Here is a 20160-nt window from a genome sequence, read left to right on the forward strand (position 1 = left end):
TGAGCTGCACTTGAAGATTTAGGATAAAAGAGAATGAGCAAATTAATCAGATAAGACTGACAGATAATATCAGAAATATAGTGGGAATTAAATTATATTTTATCACTTCAACTCTTTCGAGTCGAAAAAAAACTATTCTAGAATTTTTGTTTTGTTTTGAGATGCACCTGTAAGTATAGTAATCAGGATGCAGTATTTCTGCACTTTGTAAGGCTGTTGTCCTGCTTCTCTGTAGCTTGTACTGTATTCTCTGGGTGTATGTCTGAGATTGACATCTAATAGACAAATAATGCTTTACAGACTCGACATGCCTGTTTTACACATATGACTCAAACAGAACCAGGAAACATGAATCACCTGAGTTCAGGGAAGGAGGAACTGAAGTGTAGTTGAGCTTTTGTGTGTTGTGTGTCTCTATATTTAAGACCTCTCCAGGTCTGAATCTTACACATGTATCCTTATAGTTGTCGACAGGTTCTCTAAGAGATACAGATTTCTCCCTATCAGAAAACGATCTACTGCCATGGAAACACCATTGCAGTTATTCAAATTTTTTTCACAATTTCGCCATCCCTGAAGACATTACCTCTGTTCGTGGGCCCAATTCATTTCACTTCCTTCTTCCAACTCCTCTGAGTATCAGTAAGCCCCATCTCTGGATATCATCCACAATCAAATGGCCAGACTGAATGAAAGATTCAGGACACCAAGCCCAAGCAGACACTCATCGCAGAGCCATTCTGCAATACCAACTTTGTGAGAAGGTTTGGTTATCCACGTGGGACATTCGTCTCCATCAACCTTGCCGCAAGCATAGTCCCCGCTATATTGGACCATTCACCATCAGGAGGCAGATCAATGATGTCAGTCTGATATATATGCTATATAGATATAATACAAGTTTGATTATAAGTAATCTAGAAAAACAGTGAGAACACGTTATCTAAAATTAGTAACCTAGAATATATTACTGAGTTTTTAGTTTTTTAGTTAAATTTAATTAAAAGCAAACATTCTTATATTGAAGATTCATTGCACAAAAACAAAAGTTTTTTGTTTTAATTCTGATGGTTACAACTTACAGCTTAGGGAATTAAAAATTCAGTATCTCAAAAATTCTAATATTTTCTCAAAGATCAATCAAATAAAGATTTACAAAACAGAAATGTTCCAGATCTACAAAGTAGGTTTAATTATGCACTCAATACTTGGTTGGAGCTCCTTTTGTACAAATTACTGCTTCAATGCGGCATGGCATGAAGGTGATCGGCCTGTGGCACTGCTGTGGCGCTATTGAGGCCCAGGTTGCTTTGATAGTGACCTTCAGCTCCTCAAGATGATCATCTTCTGGACAATTGTCAAGTCAGTAGTCTTTCCCCTAATTGTGGTTGCATGTTATAAACTAGCCCAGGAGGTACCCAGTATTTATACTCAAAATTAATCAAAGTAATCAAGCTCAAAATGGAATATTCTAATTTTTTGAGAGACTGAAAGTCATAACCTTCATTAAAACAAAGAAGATCTGAAATATTTAAATATGTGTGCATTGAATCTAGAATACAAGCCATAACACCCGATGTACTTGCTACATCATTAGAAGAATGGCATCTACGCTAATATTAGTCTGTTTCTCTCTTATTCCGAGGTCACCGTGGCCACCAGATCCAGTCTGTATCCAGATCAGAGGGTCACTGCAGTCGCCCGGATCCAGTACGTATCCAGACCAGATGGTGGATCAGCACCTAGAAAGGACTTCTACTGCCCTGAAAGACAGCGGAGACCAGGACAACTAGAGCCCCAGATACAGATCCTCTGTAAAGACCTTGTCTCAGGTGACCACCAGGACAAGACCACAGGAAACAGATGATTCTTCTGCACAATCTGACTTTGCTGCAGTCTGGAATTGAACTGCTGGTTTCGTCTGGTCAGAGGAGAACTGGCCCCCCAGCTGAGCCTGGTTTCTCCCAAGGTTTTTTTCTCCATTCTGTCATCGATGGAGTTTCGGTTCCTTGCCGCTGTCACCTCTGGCTTGCTTAGTTATGGGTCACTTCATCTACAGTGATATCATTGACTTGACTGCAGATAAATGCACAGACACTATTTAAACTGAACAGAGATGACAACACTGAAATCGAGCATCACGTTAGTTCAGTCAGGCCACGTTAGTCACGCTTGCATCAGCTGACAGTCAGCTGTTCCTGACGTGTACCAATCCAGTCTTGACACCTATCACCTGCGGTCTATTTAAATTCCCATTATTCAGTGTCTCTTCCATCGCATCGCTGCTTGCAATTAACTTCCTCCTCCAACCCCAACTCCACCAACTGAACCTGTTATCCGATCTAACTTTGTTCTTTCTTGACAGTCTCTTCATTGGAAGCAGTCTCTATCACATTTTGTTTACAACTCATGTAATTGTGAATTGTAATTATGTCTGCTTATAATGGTTCTGTTCTGTTTGCCAGGGGGGTTTATCTTGCTGCTCTCCCCACTCTGTCCAAGCATGGCTGCATGGACAGGCATGTGGAGTGTTGCCCAGAACATAACCATACCGCCAACACTAACTGTATGCAATTATAATTGTCATAAATATACTTGACAGAAGTGGTCCTGATTGAATTCAATGATGAACTGCCTTTAACTGTTGTTTTGCATTATTGACACACTGTTTTCCTAATGAATGTTGTTCAGTTGCTTTGACGCAATGTATTTTGTTTAAAGCGCTATATAAATAAAGGTGACTTGACTTGACAAGAAAGTTTGCTTTTTTACAATTAAATTACAAATATAACTCTTTCTAGGAAATATTTTTTTTAGATGTACCTGTAAGTATAGTAATCAGGATACAGTATTTCTGCACTTTGTAAGGCTGTTGTCCTGCTTCTCTGTAACTTGTATTCTTTGGGTGTATGCCTGAGATTGGCATCTAATAGACAAATCATGCTTTATAGACTTGATATGCCTGTTTTACACACATGACTCAAACAGAACCAGGAAACATGAATCACCAGTTCAGGGAAGGAGAAACTGAAGTGTAGTTGAGCTGTCGTGTGTTGTGTGTCTCCGTATTTAAGCAGTAAAATGGCAGAATTCAGAATTTCTCAGGATGAATTCATGTGTCCAGTGTGTCTGGATCTCCTGAAGGATCCAGTGACCATCCAGTGTGGACACAGTTACTGTAAGAGCTGTATTGAAGGCAGCTGGGATCAGGAGGATCAGAAGAAAGTCTACAGCTGCCCTCAGTGCAGACAGACCTTCAGTCCAAGACCTGCTTTAGCTGGAAACACTGTGCTGGCTGAACTGGTGAATAAACTCAAGAAGACCAAACTTGCTGCTGACTGTGATGCTGGAGCTGGAGATGTGCAGTGTGACGTCTGTACTGGAAGAAAATACAAAGCTGTCAAGTCCTGTCTGATGTGTCAGGAATCTTACTGTCAAACTCATTTTGACCATCATCAGGAAATTCATTTGCGTAAGACACACAAAGTGATTGAAGCCACTGGACGACTGCAGGAGATGATCTGCCAGATACATGAGAAACATCTGGAAATGTACTGTATTACTGACCAACAATGCATTTGTGAGCTGTGTACAAAATATGAGCATAAAAACCACAACACTGTATCAGCCGCAGCACAGAGGACAGAGAAACAGGTATTTAACACTAGCAATCAAGTTAATACTCAGTGTGGTGATCCAACAGTCAGATTGTTTTCTGTATAGAGCCACAGATTAATGGAGAAAAACTTTAAATTTGAAGCTTTATGTCTGTTTCAGTTTCACTTTTATAATACTTACACTTGTAGCGTGAAAGAGGTTTTGATATTTATTCATAGATGTACAATAGTGGTAAACCATCAATCATCCCTTCAAGAGTTTGAACCTACAGCTCTTAGTTATCAGTTCCACTTTTACTGGATTCATCCGTCCATGTGTTGATTTAGAGCCAGTAGTTTTCTGTGAGATTCACTATCATCTGTTTGTCCTGCAGAAGCAGCTGAAGGAGACGCAGAAGACGCTCCAGCAGAGAATCCAGCAGAGAGAGAAAGATCTCCAGCAGCTGAGAGAGACTGTGGAGTCTCATAAGGTGAGTCTGGAGAAGAAGAGAAGTTTGTCTCCGTCTCAGTTCAGACTCACTGAAGCTGAATCACTGTGTGTCCTAACAGCGCTCTGCACAGACAGCAGTGGAGGACAGTGAGAGGATCTTTACTGAGCTCATCCGCTCCATTGAGAGCAGCCGCTCTGAGCTGATACGACTGATCAGAGATCAGGAAAAGACTGCAGTGAGTCGAGCTGAAGAACGACTGGAGCGACTGGAGCAGGAGATCAATGATCTGAGGAGGAGAGATGCTGAGCTGGAGCAGCTTTCACACACACATCACATCCAGTTCCTGCAGGTAACACAGATCTATAAGAACAGGATCATAGTGGACTTGAGCAGATCCTGCTGTGACAGAGACTCACAGAGACACATTTCATGAGTGTCTTATTATATAATCATCAGTCAGACTCTCATCTGATCATCTTCTTTTGAAAAAGACACCAATTAAAAATGACTTTGAGCTCTGAAAGTCTCTTTCTGAGCTCTTTCTTCTTGAAGATATTTGGCAGTCAAACAGCTCTAGCACCACCACACTTCACTACCCTTCAAGGGTCCTTTTGAAATTTCTCTAACTGCTCTAAAGTTATAAATGTTCATTCTACTCTATGCCTTTCCTAAGCAAATCTGCTCATCCCTACAATCAGGCTCCATTGATGTGCTTGAGCTGTTCAGTGGCAGCTTGTGGGTTTAAAAATAGAGGAGGCACACTAATTGTATTGGTCTCGGATCCCTGCCGATTATTATTATTATTATTACTATTATTTGCTTGACCACATTAAAATGGCTTTTTGGTTGCTTTTAGTAAGAAAACGTAAAGAAAACGACACACAGTAAGCTAATATAATATAATATCACTTACCCGGACTATCACTTAAAGCAAACTTTCATCCCTTCTCAACAGTCTGTGTTTAAAGAGAGCTGTGTGTTGGGCCATTTAATTAAGCTGACTGTTGTAGCCTATATTATCTTAGACATGTTTTCACTTTATTTAAAATTTTTATTTATACTGTTTGAATGAGAACTTGGTAAATCTGATGGCAATCAAATATTCAATATCGCTACTCAGCATAAGTACTTGGTACATTATCAGCGCAGCGGGAGACATTAAAACTAATATCACGTAATTTTTCGTCTCTATGATGATTGGTTGATACCAGAAGGACGGCTAGCCGTTGTAGGGGACTACAAGGCTTCATGCACCAAAATTGATTGTGAATTTTGTTAACATTAAATCAACCTCCTCCCATTTTTACCTCAAAATCATGGTGAAGCAGTGCCTCCCCTTCCTTCCCCGACGAGTGGCCACTGGAGCTGTTAGATATACATTGATGTTTTTAGTAGAGTTGTTCCAATTCCGATACTAGTATCGGAAATATCACCGATACCACAACAAAATTCTGGCATCGGCATCGGCGAGTACATGAACTCATACACTGATCCGATACCATTTTCAAGACCTAGTTATGACCGCTAGCTTTGCCTAACCGCTGCACGGTTCTTCTTCGCTGCTCAGAATGCATTGCAAACACAGGAAGTTGTGCTGTGTTGCCACAAGCAACCCCTGTTTAGAGCAGCGAAGAAGAAACGAAAACGCGTTAGCAGCACTGATCTATATATGACTGGATCGCTCATCGCTTTCTAAACTGCCAACAGACAGTGAAGCCGCTTCTATATTATACATCAGTGGTTAGCGGTATGTCTGCTGTTTAGCAGTATTTCAGACTGGACCAACCAGACAGTAAAACGGCGACTAGGGATGCCACAAGTACTGGCACTTCACTACCAAGTCGGTGCTGAAAATTTAAAAATGTGATGATACCAGCGTCTCTGTAGTACCGGTAGTAAGTTTGAGTATATTCGGTACCCGCAGCTGCGTTCAGTCGCTTCCGTGTTAGTCTAAGTGCAGGGCTCCAGACTGTAGCTGAATATATACTAGTGTCGGAGAATCTTAAACTGCAAAATACTATTTAAATATTACTCCTGCAAATTCTACATCTCTGTGGGTGACGGGCGCAGATGCGCGGGAGCTCGCTGTTTTGTAGTCTCATGCCGTGTGTCACTATATGAGGACATGAACGCATATACCGTCACTTCATGAGAATTTACCGTTTCATTTGAGAAAACTGTCATATCATACACACAGTCACTCAAAGATGTTCATGGCGAGTAAATTGACAATATATTAAGCTACTGTTGTAGCCTACAGTAGATTTAGCTATGTCTCTATGTAGTAATAACTATGTAGTAATATGTAGTAATACGTGTCTATTAATAATAATAATTATGCCTAGACGGTTGCTTGTTTTTTACTTGTTTTGTTGTAAAGAGATTATCTGATTAATATATCATTTTTTATATTCCTAGACTTATTTGTTGGAGTTTTTTATACAGTTATATTGTAAAACTAAAATACCTTTTTTAGTTTGCAGTGTTTAGATTTTTGTTTCAAGTAGTATATACAGCTGTATATACAGATACACACTAAGGTATCGGATCAGTACTCGGTATCGGCCGATACCCTGAGCCCAGGAATCGGAATTGGTATCAGGAAGAGAAAAAGGGTATCGGAACATCTCTAGTTTTTAGCAGATCTTTATCCAAACTATTTCCTAGAAGTTTCACATATAGTGTAAGTGCCAAATACTAGAATCTGTAGCTCTAGTGGGATATAATGAATATGAGAAAAATTAAGCTGTTGCAGTGAAAGGGGCTGGATTGAGGTGAGTTACTAAAGATCAACTCAACAAGAGCCGCACAAATCTGATGTTCCTGCAGGTTATTGGGTGAAGTGTGGAGCTCAAAAGTTTTGATTTCTGTTTTCTGTAGAGTTTCAGGTCTCTCTCAGCACCTCCTGAATCTACAGACATAAATGACGATCCCTTCAGTTGTCTTGTCTTTTCTGATGATCTGAGAGAATCTGTCCATCAGCTGAGAGACAAACTGGAGGATTTCTGCAAAGAGGAGCTCAAGAAGATCTCAGACAGAGGTAAAGTCCTGGGGTCTCATTTATAAAACTCTTCGTAGATTTCATCCTAAAATTTCACGTAGGCACAAAAGCTATATTTTGCGTACGCCCAAAAGTTTTCAGATGTATAAAACCATGCGTACGTCAGAACCTGCACAAAAAACTCTTTATAAATTCCAGTCAGGGGAAGATTGTGCATACGTTCATCTCCACCTCGTCTCCTCCCCGAAATCACCAAATATGGAGCTAACAACACATAGTTTTACTATGCATAACCTCATCTGCATATCATTTCCATGTGAATTCCCATGCACGTGACACCATGTTTAACACGGAGACAGTAGGTAAATAGTATCCTTGCTATGTTTTAGAATAAATATCTAAAAATATCCATTAAAAATTGTTTTAAGTAGTTCTCAGATATATTTTAGATGATCTCATTCTTTTACAATGACCAGAATTTCAATTTAATGCATGCAGTTTTGCTGATAAGATACAAATATTTTAGCTATTTTAGTGGAAACAGATAAGCCCATATTTATTGCAGTGTATAGTCTGATTCGGCGCATCACTGACAAAGTATTGTAGAAAGATGACTTTACACAACATTAACACCTCTGTCCAGCAGTGTCCACCATAATATCACAGTAAGTGTGCATCATCAATCATTGTTCTCGCTAAAATATTTATCATAACATGTGATCTGTGTAGTTTAAAGTTTAATTATTGTGCACCTATAGCACTCCTCACTGTCATAAAATAACATCACAGGAAAATTATGTTTATTGTTAATTAAATTATGTAATTATAAACCCGATTCCAAAAAAGTTGGCACATTGTGCAAATTGTGAGTAAAAAAGGAATGGAATAATTTACAAATGTCGTAAACATATTTTATTCACAATAGAATATAGATAACATATCAAATGTTGAAAATGAGACCTTTTGAAATGTCATGCCGAATATTGGCTCATTTTGGACTTCATGAGAGCTACACATTCCAAAAAAGTTGGGACAGGTAGCAATAAGAGGCCGGAAAAGTTACATGTACATATAAGAAACAGCTGGAGGACCAATTTGCAACTTATTAGGTCAATTGGCAACATGACTGGGTATAAAAAGAGCTTCTCAGAGCGGCAGTGTCTATCAGAAGTCAAGATGGGCAGAGGATCACCAATTCCCCCAATGCTGCGGCCAAAAATAATGGAGCAATATCAGAAAGGAGTTTCTCAGAGGAAAATTGCAAAGAGTTTGATATTATCATCATCTACAGTGCATAATATCATCCAAAGATTCAAAGAATCTGGAACAATCTCTGTGCGTAAGGGTCAAGGCCGGAAAACCATACTGGATGCCCACGATCTTCAGGCCCTTAGAAGGCACTGCATCACATACAGGAATGCTACTGTAATGGAAATCACAACATGGGCTCAGGAATACTTCCAGAAAACATTGTCTGTGAACACAATCCACCATGGCATTCACCATTGCCGGCTAAACTCAATAGGTCAAAGAAGAAGCAATATCTAAACATGATCCAGAAGTGTAGGTGTTTTCTCTGGGACAAGGCTCATTTAAAATGGACTGTGGCAAAGTGGAAAACTTTTCTGCGGTCAGACGAATCAAAATTTGAAGTTCTTTTTGGAAAACTGGGGTGCCATGTCATCCGGACTAAAGAGGACAAGGACAACCCAAGTTGTTATCAGTGCTCAGTTCAGAAGCCTGCATCTCTGATGGTATTGGGTTGCATGAGTGCATGTGGCATTGGCAGGTTACACATCTGGAAAGGACCCATCAATGCTGAAAAGTATATCCAAGTTCTAGAACAACATATGCTCCCATCCAGACATCGTCTCTTTCAGGGAAGAGCTTGCATTTTCCAACATGACAATGCCAGACCACATACTGCATCAATTACAATATCATGACTGTGTAAAAGGATCCAGGTACTGAAATGGCCAGCCTGCAGTCCAGATCTTTCACCCATAGAAACATTTGGCGCTTAATAAAGAGGAAGGTGTGACAAAGAAGACCTAAGACAGTTGAGCAACTAGAAGCCTGTATTAGACAAGAATGGGACAACATTCCTATTCCTAAACTTGAGCAAATTGTCTCCTGTCCCCAGACGTTTGCAGACTGTTATAAAAAGCCACACGGTGGTAAACATGGCCTTGTCCCAACTTTTTTGATGCCATGAAATTTAAAATCAACTTATTTTGCCCTTAAAATTATACATTTTCTAGATTTAAACATTTGATATGTCATCTATGTTGTATTCTGAATAAAATATTTACATTTGAAACTTCCACATCATTGCATTCTGTTTTTATTCACAGTTTCTACAGCGTCCCAACTTTTTTGGAATCGGGTTTATTTTTTATAAATCACGATATGTGCGTGGAAAATTACGTACGCATATATTATGCCCATTTTGTGTGTATGCAACGTTTATAAATGAGACCACTGGAGATTCATCTGCTCTCAGAAACCAGTCCATCATCATCTCATATCATGGAGAACATTAAATTAGAAATGTCTTAGGAATGGATGCAGGTTCATGAGAATCACACTGTTCATGTCTGTTGATTTCCACAGTCACAATCACCAACATTGTTCCCAGAACCAGGGACGACTTCCTAAAACGTAAGTCAGTAAGAAAACCAGAAGAAAACCTCACTGAGTGTGTTCATGTTGTTCCTGTAGAAGGAGAAAGAAGAGTTTTAGAACTGATGATGTAAATGATAATGTGCACAAATATCTGTTCATCTGTACTGAGAGACTGATGATACACTGAACATGAAAAGATCAAACAGATTCATAATTCCTGATTCTGATGTGTTTTATCTCCATCAGATTCCCGTCAGTTCACTCTGGATCTGAACACAGTGAATAAACGCCTCCGTCTCTCTGAGAACAACAGAGTGATTACTAACACTAACACAGATCAGTCGTATCCTAATCATCCAGACAGATTTGATGTGAATCAGGTGTTGTGTAGAGAGAGTGTGTGTGGACGCTGTTACTGGGAGCTGGAGTGGATTGGAGGTGTTCGTATAGCAGTGTCATATAAGAGCATCAGCAGGAAGGGATTGGATAATAAAGGTTTGTTTGGATATAATGATCAGTCCTGGAGTTTGGACTGCACTTCTCCCAGATACTCATTCATACACAATAACATATGGACTTCTGTCCCTGTAAAGTCCATCAGCAGTAGAATAGGAGTGTTTGTGGATCACAGTGCAGGAACTCTGTCCTTCTACAGCGTCTCTGACACAATAAGACTCATCCACACAGTCCAGACCACATTCACTCAGACGCTCTATCCTGGGTTTTTGGTTGGTTCTGGATCATCAGTGAAACTGTGTTGATGAATCAAAATAGATTGACGTGATATTTTACCCATAATGCTTTGCGCTGCATGATAAATTAGTAACAATGAGATGCTATAGAGTCTCTTTTTTTTCTTCATGAAATTAATTGTTTGATTAAATGACATAATTTAATTTTTTTTGCAACATATAATGACACAATTTAATTTAATTTGCAACATATAATCATTGCTGTTAATAATGTTCATTGTCTGTTTGATTTTGTCTTTAACTGAATTTTACCGTACATTTCTGCCATATGTACATCAATTTGACGTAGTCACTACTGACAAGCTACTACTGAATATATTATAGAAACTTATTTTCCTGTAAAGCTACTATGAAATAATTTGTATTGTGAAAAGCGCTACACAAATAAACTTGAACTGAATTAATACTGCAGCTGAATGTCTGTCAGTGACAACATGTCATAATAAATGTATGTAATAAATCCTTATAATGACAGTAAGATTAATGCTTGCACACTTGATTTGATTGCCTGGTGCCTAGAATTCGTCCTAAAAGTGTACGTACACACAAAAGCTAGATTCTGCAAATGCACAAAAGTTTTCAGATTTATAAAACCATTCGCACACCAGAACCTGCGCAAAAATCCTTTTATGAATGTCAGTTGGAGAAAGATTGTGCGTACGTGCATTTCCTCCCCATCTCCTCCCTGAAATCACTATGTATGGAGTTTGCAATGTGTAGTTTTACTATGCATAACCTCGTCTGCATATCATTGCCAGGCATATTCCCATCCATGTGACACCATGTTTAACTCCATCAAAGGTACAAGACATTAGGGAAATACGGACTATAAATTCCATTTCTGCCAACAATTTACATTTCTTAAAATAACCCAGTATCCTTGTTATGTTTTAGAATAAATATATTAAAAAATGCATAAATACAAAATTGTGTAAAATACTTCTCGGAGAAGCTTTTTAGAAAGGAGTTGATTCATTCTTTTACACTGGCCAAATAGTAGGCTATTTTAATAGTTTTAAATAAAATACATTTATGCCATTTTGCTGATAATGATTCATTTCCTTGTTCTCACTAAAAATATTTTCACATAACGTGAGATCTGCAATTTAGTTTAATCAAAAAATATCACATCCACTACAAATATGTCTATTCATATAATCTTTAACTTCTGCATATTGACTGTTTGTGATCTCAGTGCTCATCTCCATTAATGAGTGTCATTTTTAATCTTATTATTTATATCAAAATGAAAACTACAGTTTTTCTCACTGTAGTAAAAGTGTGCGTACGCATGGATCAGAGATTGTGTGGAGATGCGCAAATCTTCCCATCAACTTTGTAATTATAAATCCCGTCTTTTGCGTAGGAAGTGGCCTGTTTTGTGCGTACACAATGTGAGACCCCTGGTCTGAACACACAAAGATCCAGCGGCTTTCCTAAAGGACCTTGGCCAAGTATGGACCCTGTCGACCAGTTACTCAAATTGCGACGGGGAGTTCACCTATTGAGGAGTATATCACTCAGTCCTGTGAGTTATCTTTTAGGATACCTTTTGATGAGGTTTCATTAAAAGACATATTTCGTTATGGACTAAATTAATCCATAAGATCACGGATGTGTAGCTTTGAAATACTGTGTCTTCATCATATCAAGTGAACTTTAGTAACTGTTGGTTCTGGAAGTCTTGACAAAAATATTTCAAACCTCTAATCATTATTTTATGTAAATTATATATTGATTATAAAACAGTTCATAAAACTGAGTGCATTGTTCTAACAATGTTTTAGCAGGAAGTTTTATTTTTGCAAACGATTCCTGATCTCCTGAAATGGATCGGTTGTGCTCATGGTGCCGTTACTGTTTAGGTCTGGTCTTCTCTTATGGTATGTAGACTCGGAGAAAGGGAAATATAGAAACAGATGTTAAATTTTCATCACGGAGCACACAAGCAGGTGAGAATAGATGGTGTAAGACTTATTTGAATATTGTGTAAAAAACAACGATCCGATCAGTTATCCAGATAGAGAAGTCACTTGATGTTGCCAAGTCTAAATGTGCCATGTCCTGATTCACTGATGATCAGATACAAAGTTAATATTTCAATAATTTCACATCACATTTGCATGTGTACTGATTCATCACAATAACAGGTAAGGCAGTGGAGCAGGGCAGAAAGAATCATAAACAGTTACCAGGCGTGTGGTCAGGGCAGGCGGCAATCAAACTACAACGATAATCCAATATAAGGTTAACAGTCCTAGGTGCAAGCAGCAAAAGATCGGTAACAAAGGCAGGCAGGGTAATAACAATAGGCAGTCCAAAAATACAAGTTCTCAGAAATGTTCACCAAGGCAAATTCAAGACTTTGCAAAGAGCCTAAGTGTGGGCCTGCTATAAATAGCTGGGTTAATGAGCTTCAGGTGTAAGAGGGTGATCAGTACCAGGCACTGGGCTTATGGGAAATGTAGTGCGGGAAGAATTATCAAAACTCCAGTGGTGGAGCCCACTGATGGCCCAAAGTAATGTAATATAATGTTTGATGCATTTCATAATGTTGATAATTTATATCAATATGGTATGTTTAATGCTAAGTTAAAAACAAGTTTGAGAAAAAAAGCAATCTAAAAAGCAGTCAGAATAAATAAACTGAGTGACTTTGTTACTAACTAGAGTTTTTATTATATAATATGTGATCAGTAACAAACTACAATTTGTTAGTAATCCACACAGCACTGCTTAACAGTGGATGGTGTTTGTTCACGTTTTCAAGGCTATAGTCCTGCTTCTTTGTCGCTGGTACTTTTTGAGTGTTTGTCTGAAACTGACATCTACTAGACATTTCATTATGTACAGACTCACAGACACACCTGTTTTACACACGTCACTCAAACACAAACATAAACACAGGAAACCAGAATCACATGACTTAAAGGAAAGAGAAACTGAAGTGTAGTTGAGCTGTTCTGTGTTGTGTCTCTATTCATTCAGTAAAATGGCAGAAGCCAGCTTTTCTCAGGATGAGTTCATGTGTCCAGTGTGTCTGGATCTCCTGAAGGATCCAGTGACCATCCAGTGTGGACACAGTTACTGTAAGAGTTGTATTACAGACTACTGGGATCAGGAGAGTCAGATGAGAGTCTACAGCTGCCCTCAGTGCAGACAGACCTTCAGTCCAAGACCTGTTTTAGCCAAAAACACCATGCTGGCTGAACTGGTGAAGAAACTTAAGAGGAGGAAACGTCCTGCTGACTGTGACGCTGGAGCTGGAGATGTGCAGTGTGACGTCTGTACTGGAAGAAAATACAAAGCTGTCAAGTCCTGTATGATGTGTCTGAACTCTTACTGTCAGAATCACCTCGAACAACATGAGAGTTGGTTTAAAGGAAAGAGACACAATTTGACTGAAGCCACTGGACGACTGCAGGAGATGATCTGCCAGAAACATGAGAAGCTTCTTGAGGTTTTCTGTCACACAGATCAGAAATGTATTTGTGTGCTGTGTATGGATGACCATATAAACCACAACACTGTATCAGCTGCAGCACAGAGGACAGAGAAACAGGTATTTAAAACTAGTGATCAAGTTAATACTCAGTGTAATACTCAGACTTCTGTATAGAGCCGGAGATTAATGATGCAGAAACACTTATGATGATTAGTGCCAGTAGTTCTCTGTGAGATTCACTACCATCTATTTGTCCTGCAGAAGCAGCTGAAGGAGACACAGAAGACGCTCCAGCAGAGAATCCAGCAGAGAGAGAAAGATCTTCAGCAGCTGAGAGAGACTGTGGAGTCTCATAAGGTGAGTCTGGAGAAGAAGAGAAGTTTGTCTCCGTCTCAGTTCAGACTCACTGAAGCTGAATCACTGTGTGTCTTAACAGCGCTCTGCACAGACAGCAGTGGAGGACAGTGAGAGGATCTTTACTGAGCTCATCCGCTCCATTGAGAGCAGCCGCTCTGAGCTGATACGACTGATCAGAGATCAGGAAAAGACTGCAGTGAGTCGAGCTGAAGAACGACTGGAGCGACTGGAGCAGGAGATCAATGATCTGAGGAGGAGAGATGCTGAGCTGGAGCAGCTTTCACACACACATCACATCCAGTTCCTGCAGGTAACACAGATCTAGAAGAACAGGGTCAGGGGGGACTTGAGCAAGTGCATTATTATACCATTTTATGTTATTATGTGTTATTATGATCATCATCTTTTAAAAAAGACGCCACTTACAAATGGCTATCAGCTTTGGAAATCTCTTAGGAATCATTTCTCTGAGCTCTTTCTTCTGGAACATAAATTCAGCTGTCAAACACCACTTGCGCCCCCAACAGCTCAAAGTTCAACTAACTTTTCAACTTTTTAAAAGTTAGATCAGGTGATCTTCAATGCTGATCAAATTTATTTTTATTTGCCTGGATGATGAATTTGATCATGGTATATTAGTAAACACTTCCACAAGGATTTCAGACAAAAATGTGTTTATTTGATCGGGTCTTAAAGGGATGGTTCACCCAAAAAATGAGTTCAGATGTCTGTCTGAAATATCTTGAATCGGCTCGAATGGAGTTTTGCAAAGAGCCTCTATCACCACAACCAAGTCCCATGGGGGAATACGAGACCGTACAGGAGGTCTCAACCTCAGCGCACTGCAGAGGGACATGGTAGGCCGCAATGGCCGCCACGTAAACCTTCAGCGTGGAGTGGGTCAACCCTGCAGAGAGCCTGGCTTGTAGAAACTCAAGAACTGTACCAATTGGGCAGTTAGCTGGGTCTAGCTGGCGGTCTCTGCACCATGAGGTAAAGAGTTTCCACCTCAGGGTCTACAGTTTCCTCGTTGAGGGAGCTCTGGCTTGGAAGATGGTCTCAACAACCTCGGTTGAGAGACCGGATGCTATGAGTTGTGCCTCCTCAGGGGCCACACCCACAGTTTCCACAACTCTGGGCGAGGGTGAATTATCGTGCCCTGCGTCTTAGAGAGTAGGTCTGTCCTGATTGGTATCTCCCATGGTGAGCCGTCGAGGAGCAAGACCAGATCTGCGAACCATACTCGGCCCGGCCAGAACGGGGCTACTAAAAACAGACGGACCCCGTTCCGGCGTACTCTCGCCAGAACTCCCGGAAGCAGAGCAATAGGGGAAAAGGCATACAGATGAAGCCTCAGCCAGGTCTGTACCATAGCGTCCAGTCCCAGAGGAGCTGGATGAACTAGAGAGAACCAAAGGGGACATTGTGATGTCTCTTGAGTCACAAAGAGATCTACTTGAGCTCTGCCAAAAATTCTCCATATCTGGTTCACCACCTTGGGGTGAAGTTTCCATTCCCAGGGCCTTGGCCCCTGCCTTGACAGTATGTCTGCTCCCATATTTAATTTCACAGGAATATATAAGGAATCTCTTAATGAGAGGAGTTTGCCCTGGGACTAAACAAGGATCTGGTGCGCCAGCTTGTACAAGGGGCACGAACGCAGACCTCGCTGGTGGTTGATGTAAGAGACCACCGATGAGTTGTCGGTGAGCACCAACACATAGTGACCCCTTAGGTCTGGGAGGAAGTGCTGTAGTGCACGATAAACTGCTAGCATCTCTAGACAATTGATATGCCATGTCAGATGGCGACCTCTCCACAGACCACGGGCAGGGTGGCCACTCATGATCGCACCCCAACTGACAAGGAGCTCCCACCACCGGGCCCTGATTCAAAAACCAAGGTTTCTTCCACATTTCCAAGGGACGGAGGCAAACCCAGCTCCCTCATATGTGTGAGAACGACATCTCGATGTCAAGCCGCAACCTGCTCTGACTGAGCTAAAATCAACCAATCGTCGATATAGTTGACAATGCGGCTGCCCTGCATGCGCAGAGGAACCAGAGCATCTACACATTTCGTGAACCTGTGGGGCGAGAGTGCAAGGCCGAAGGGAGCTACAACATGCGTGATCATGAGCATTTTGAACTTCAGTCTCATAACTGATCAATTTAAGACCAGCTGATCTATGGTCGGATGCAATCCCCCATCCTTCTTTGGAACTATGAAATACCGGCTGTAGAACCCGGACTCCCTGTCTTGAGGAGGGACCACCTCGATGGCCTCCTTCCCTAATAGGGTTTTCACTTCTTGTTCCATAACCAGAGCCTGCTCGGGGCCTACTATCGTCGGAGTAACCCCGTTGAATATTGGCGGTGTAGAGCCAAACTGAATACGCTTTTTTCTACTGTGTGCAGGACCCATTAAGATACATTTGGCAGTAGTTTCCATGCTGCTAAATAATCTACTAAGGGAATCAGTCTCTCAAGACTGACCTCTGGTGTAAGAGGCCCCCGCAGGGGCGGCGAGAATCTCATCGGGCAGAAGATACTGACAGCGAGGCTAGCGTGCCCTGGAACACTGGCAGGGTTGGCAGACCGGCCCTTAGAGGGGGCTGAGGCGAGAAGGGCACCATGTACTGCGGTGTATGCCGCTCTACCCCAGCAGAGACTGCCCTGTGAAGCCCTGACCTTCTGTTGTCTAAGTCCTCAGCCGAGAGCCTTGTTTTTGAGCCTCTCTGTACGAGGAGCTGGTATGTGGCTGGGGCATCCCCCGCCCAGATGCCCCGAGAGAGCGACGAGGGAGGAACTTATGGAACGTTATGAACGTATTTGTTTGCGTGCCTCCTGAAACCTGTCGACGACAGTACTGAATGCGTAGCCGAACAGGCCAGAAGGCTGGATTGGGGCATCCATAAGGCAGACCCTGTCCCGCTTTTTCATTTTGGACAGGGTCAGCCATAAATGTTTCTCCGCGGCCACCATAGCTGCCATGGACCACACAATCGCTCGGGCGGTGTCCTCGGTGGCGCGGAGGGAGAGATCAGCAGTCTGTCTCAGCTCAGAAATATCATTGGACTTGATCTCCTCTCCCTCGTCTAGCTCTTTTAGTGGGTCGGCTTGGTACACCTGTAACACTGCCATGGTGTGCAGAGATGCACCAGCCTGCCCTGCTGCTGCATACCCTTTGCTCACCAATGCAGAAGTTGGTCTGAGCGGCTTGGAGGGCAACGCCGGGGCCTTCAGAGATGAAGCAGCTCCGGGGGACAGATAGCTCGCAAGCGTCTGTTCAACCCGAGGCATCGCTCTATATCCGTGCTCTCCCATCCCCACTACGCCATAATAATCTGATGAGGGGGTGTAGAGGCGGGCTGAAAACGGGCGTTTCCACGATCTGGCTATCTCTTCATGCAGATCGGGAAAAAAGGTGGTTGACTCGCCCGCAGGAAGCGTTCATCAAGCTTGCTTCGCTGCAGTTCTGCTGTTTTCTCGGCTGGCCATTTGATGTTTAGCTTGGCCACCACGCAAGTAACCACCTCTAAGAGCTCCTCATACTGTGCTGAATGGGCTGGCGAATCCCTATCGACAGACTCCACATCGACCTCCTCGGAGGAAGAGAGGCGGAATGTCGATCCCTCTCCCTGGGTGGAAGGAACCGCAGAGCGTGTTTCCGACTCCAGAGATTGGCCGTCAGATCTGGCGGAAGTGGAAGGAGATAGGGACTCACCCGTCTCCATTCCCTTTGCCAGATCCACTTGCAAACCCCCGAGTGCAGCCACCATCAGCAGAAGTGGGGCCAGCACCGTGGGGAAATTTTATGCAAAACCAAACACTGCATTATTTTGCGGCACCTTGCATTTTTTTGTCATAAGAATCCTAATGAGACTGATCACTAATATATAGTCTAATTTTTATAAAGTTTCAGTTTTTTAACCATTCTGAAATTCTAAATATTAGTTAATCTAACCATAACCTTTGAGCTGTTTTTTTTACTAATCTACTGCATTGCATTGATGTGCTGTTAGATGTATGCAACTGTTAGATGGACATTTATGTTCTTTGCAGATGTTTTTTCATCCAAACTATTTTCTAGAAAGTTCACATATAGTGTAAGCTGCAAATACTAGAATCTGTAGCTCTAATGTGACTGCTGATGTTCCTGCAGGTTACTGGGTGAAGTGTGGAGCTCATGAGTTTGATTTCTGTTTTCTGTAGAGTTTCCAGTCTCTCTCAGCACCTCCTGAATCTACAGACGTAAATGAAGATCCCTTTAGTTCTCTCGTCTCTTCTGATGGTCTGAGAGAATCTGTTCATCAGCTGAAAGACAAACTGGAGGATTTCTGCAAAGAGCAGCTCAAGAAGATCTCAGACAGAGGTAAAGTCCTGGAGATTCATCTGCTCTCAGAAGCCAATCCATCATCATCTCATATCATGGAGAACATCATATTAGAAATGTCTGATTATTTTCTGATGTTTTACTCTTGACTTGAGAATCACACTGTTCATGTCTGTTGATTTCCACAGTCACATTCACCAACATTGTTCCCAGAACCAGGAACGACTTCCTACAATGTAAGTCAGTAAGAAAACAAGCAGAAAACCTCACTCTGTGTGTTCATGTTCTACTTGTAGGAGGTGAAAGAAGAGTTTTATAACTGATGATGTAAATGATGATTTGCACTGATATCTGGTCATCTGTACTGAGAAACTGATGATAGACTGAACATGAAGAGTTCAGCTACATGAAAAGATCAAACCGATTCTTAATTCCTGATTCTGATGTGTTTTTTTTTTATCTCCATCAGATTCCCATCAGTTCACTCTGGATATGAACACAGTGAATAAAAACCTCCGTCTATCTGGGAGGAACAAAGTGATTGCTGTCAGTAGAACCGTCAACCCGTATCCTGATCATCCAGACAGATTTGATAGTCATTCTCAGGTGTTGTGTAAAGAGTGTGTATATGGACGCTGTTACTGGGAGCTGGAGTGGAGTGGACGTGTATTTACATCAGTGTCATATAAGAGCATCAGCAGGAAAGAATTGGGTAATAAAGGTTTGTTTGGATCTAATGATCAGTCCTGGAGTTTGTACAGCACTCCCTCCAATTACTATTTCAAACACAATAACACATGGACTGATCTCCCTGTAGAGTCCATCAGCAGGAGAATAGGAGTGTTTGTGGATCACAGAGCAGGAACTCTGTCCTTCTACAGCGTCTCTGACACAATGAACCTCATCCACACAGTCCAGACCACATTCACTCAGCCGCTCTATCCTGGGTTTGGTGTTTGCTCTGGATCATCAGTGAAACTGTGTTGATGAATCAGAATAGACTGACGAGAGATTCTACCCATAATGCTTTGAGCTGCATGATAAATCAGTAACAGTAGATGTGATAGAGTCTCTTCTTTTCTCTTCAAGACATTAATACTCAAGCTGAACTTTTATCACTGAAATAACATGAATCAGAATAAATGTGTGTATTAAATCCTCATATAGACAGTAAGATCAGTGTGTGAGTCCTGCTGAGTGACAATGTGTTTCTATTCTTTTCTCATCCTCTTTATGATTTGATTGAAATCAGTCATTTCGTTTTTAATGTAGAGTCACATCAGATATTTTTATTATTGCTTTATTATTGCTATCATTAGCTTTCAATTCAGATAATCACAGTCAATAAATAATTTAAATATTCAGCTCATGTTTCAACATTTTTCAGTGTTTTTGTGTTCTTCTGTCTTCCGATGTCATGAGCCACTGATTTTATTGCCATGCTTTTTTTATGTGTGTGTGTTCAGTAGTTGCCTTACTTGCTGGAGTGTCAGGTCAGCAGTGCTGGGCAGTACCTGATTAATCTGCAATCGGATTCCAAAAATTAAGAACTTGTAATGAGAGAAAATATAATTTTTAACTATTTGTTTATTGAGAT

General features: G+C 41.2%; 1 protein-coding gene and 1 pseudogene across 1 annotated transcript; both read left to right on the forward strand.

The window, feature by feature from the left end:
- Positions 1-3015: 3015 nt before the first annotated feature.
- Positions 3016-4099, forward strand: LOC113068760 (E3 ubiquitin/ISG15 ligase TRIM25-like; the record flags this gene model as incomplete). The annotated part of the gene is made up of 2 exons (XM_026241619.1): positions 3016-3654; positions 3992-4099. Coding segments are annotated over exons 1-2 (681 nt in total), but the record flags the coding sequence as incomplete, so codon positions are not given.
- Positions 4100-12835: 8736 nt separating this feature from the next.
- LOC113068723 (tripartite motif-containing protein 16-like) lies at positions 12836-19549 on the forward strand (annotated as a pseudogene).
- The last annotated feature ends 611 nt before the right edge of the window (positions 19550-20160 follow it).

Source organism: Carassius auratus, linkage group LG49B, assembly GCF_003368295.1.
Source record: "Carassius auratus strain Wakin linkage group LG49B, ASM336829v1, whole genome shotgun sequence".
NCBI lineage: Eukaryota > Metazoa > Chordata > Actinopteri > Cypriniformes > Cyprinidae > Carassius > Carassius auratus.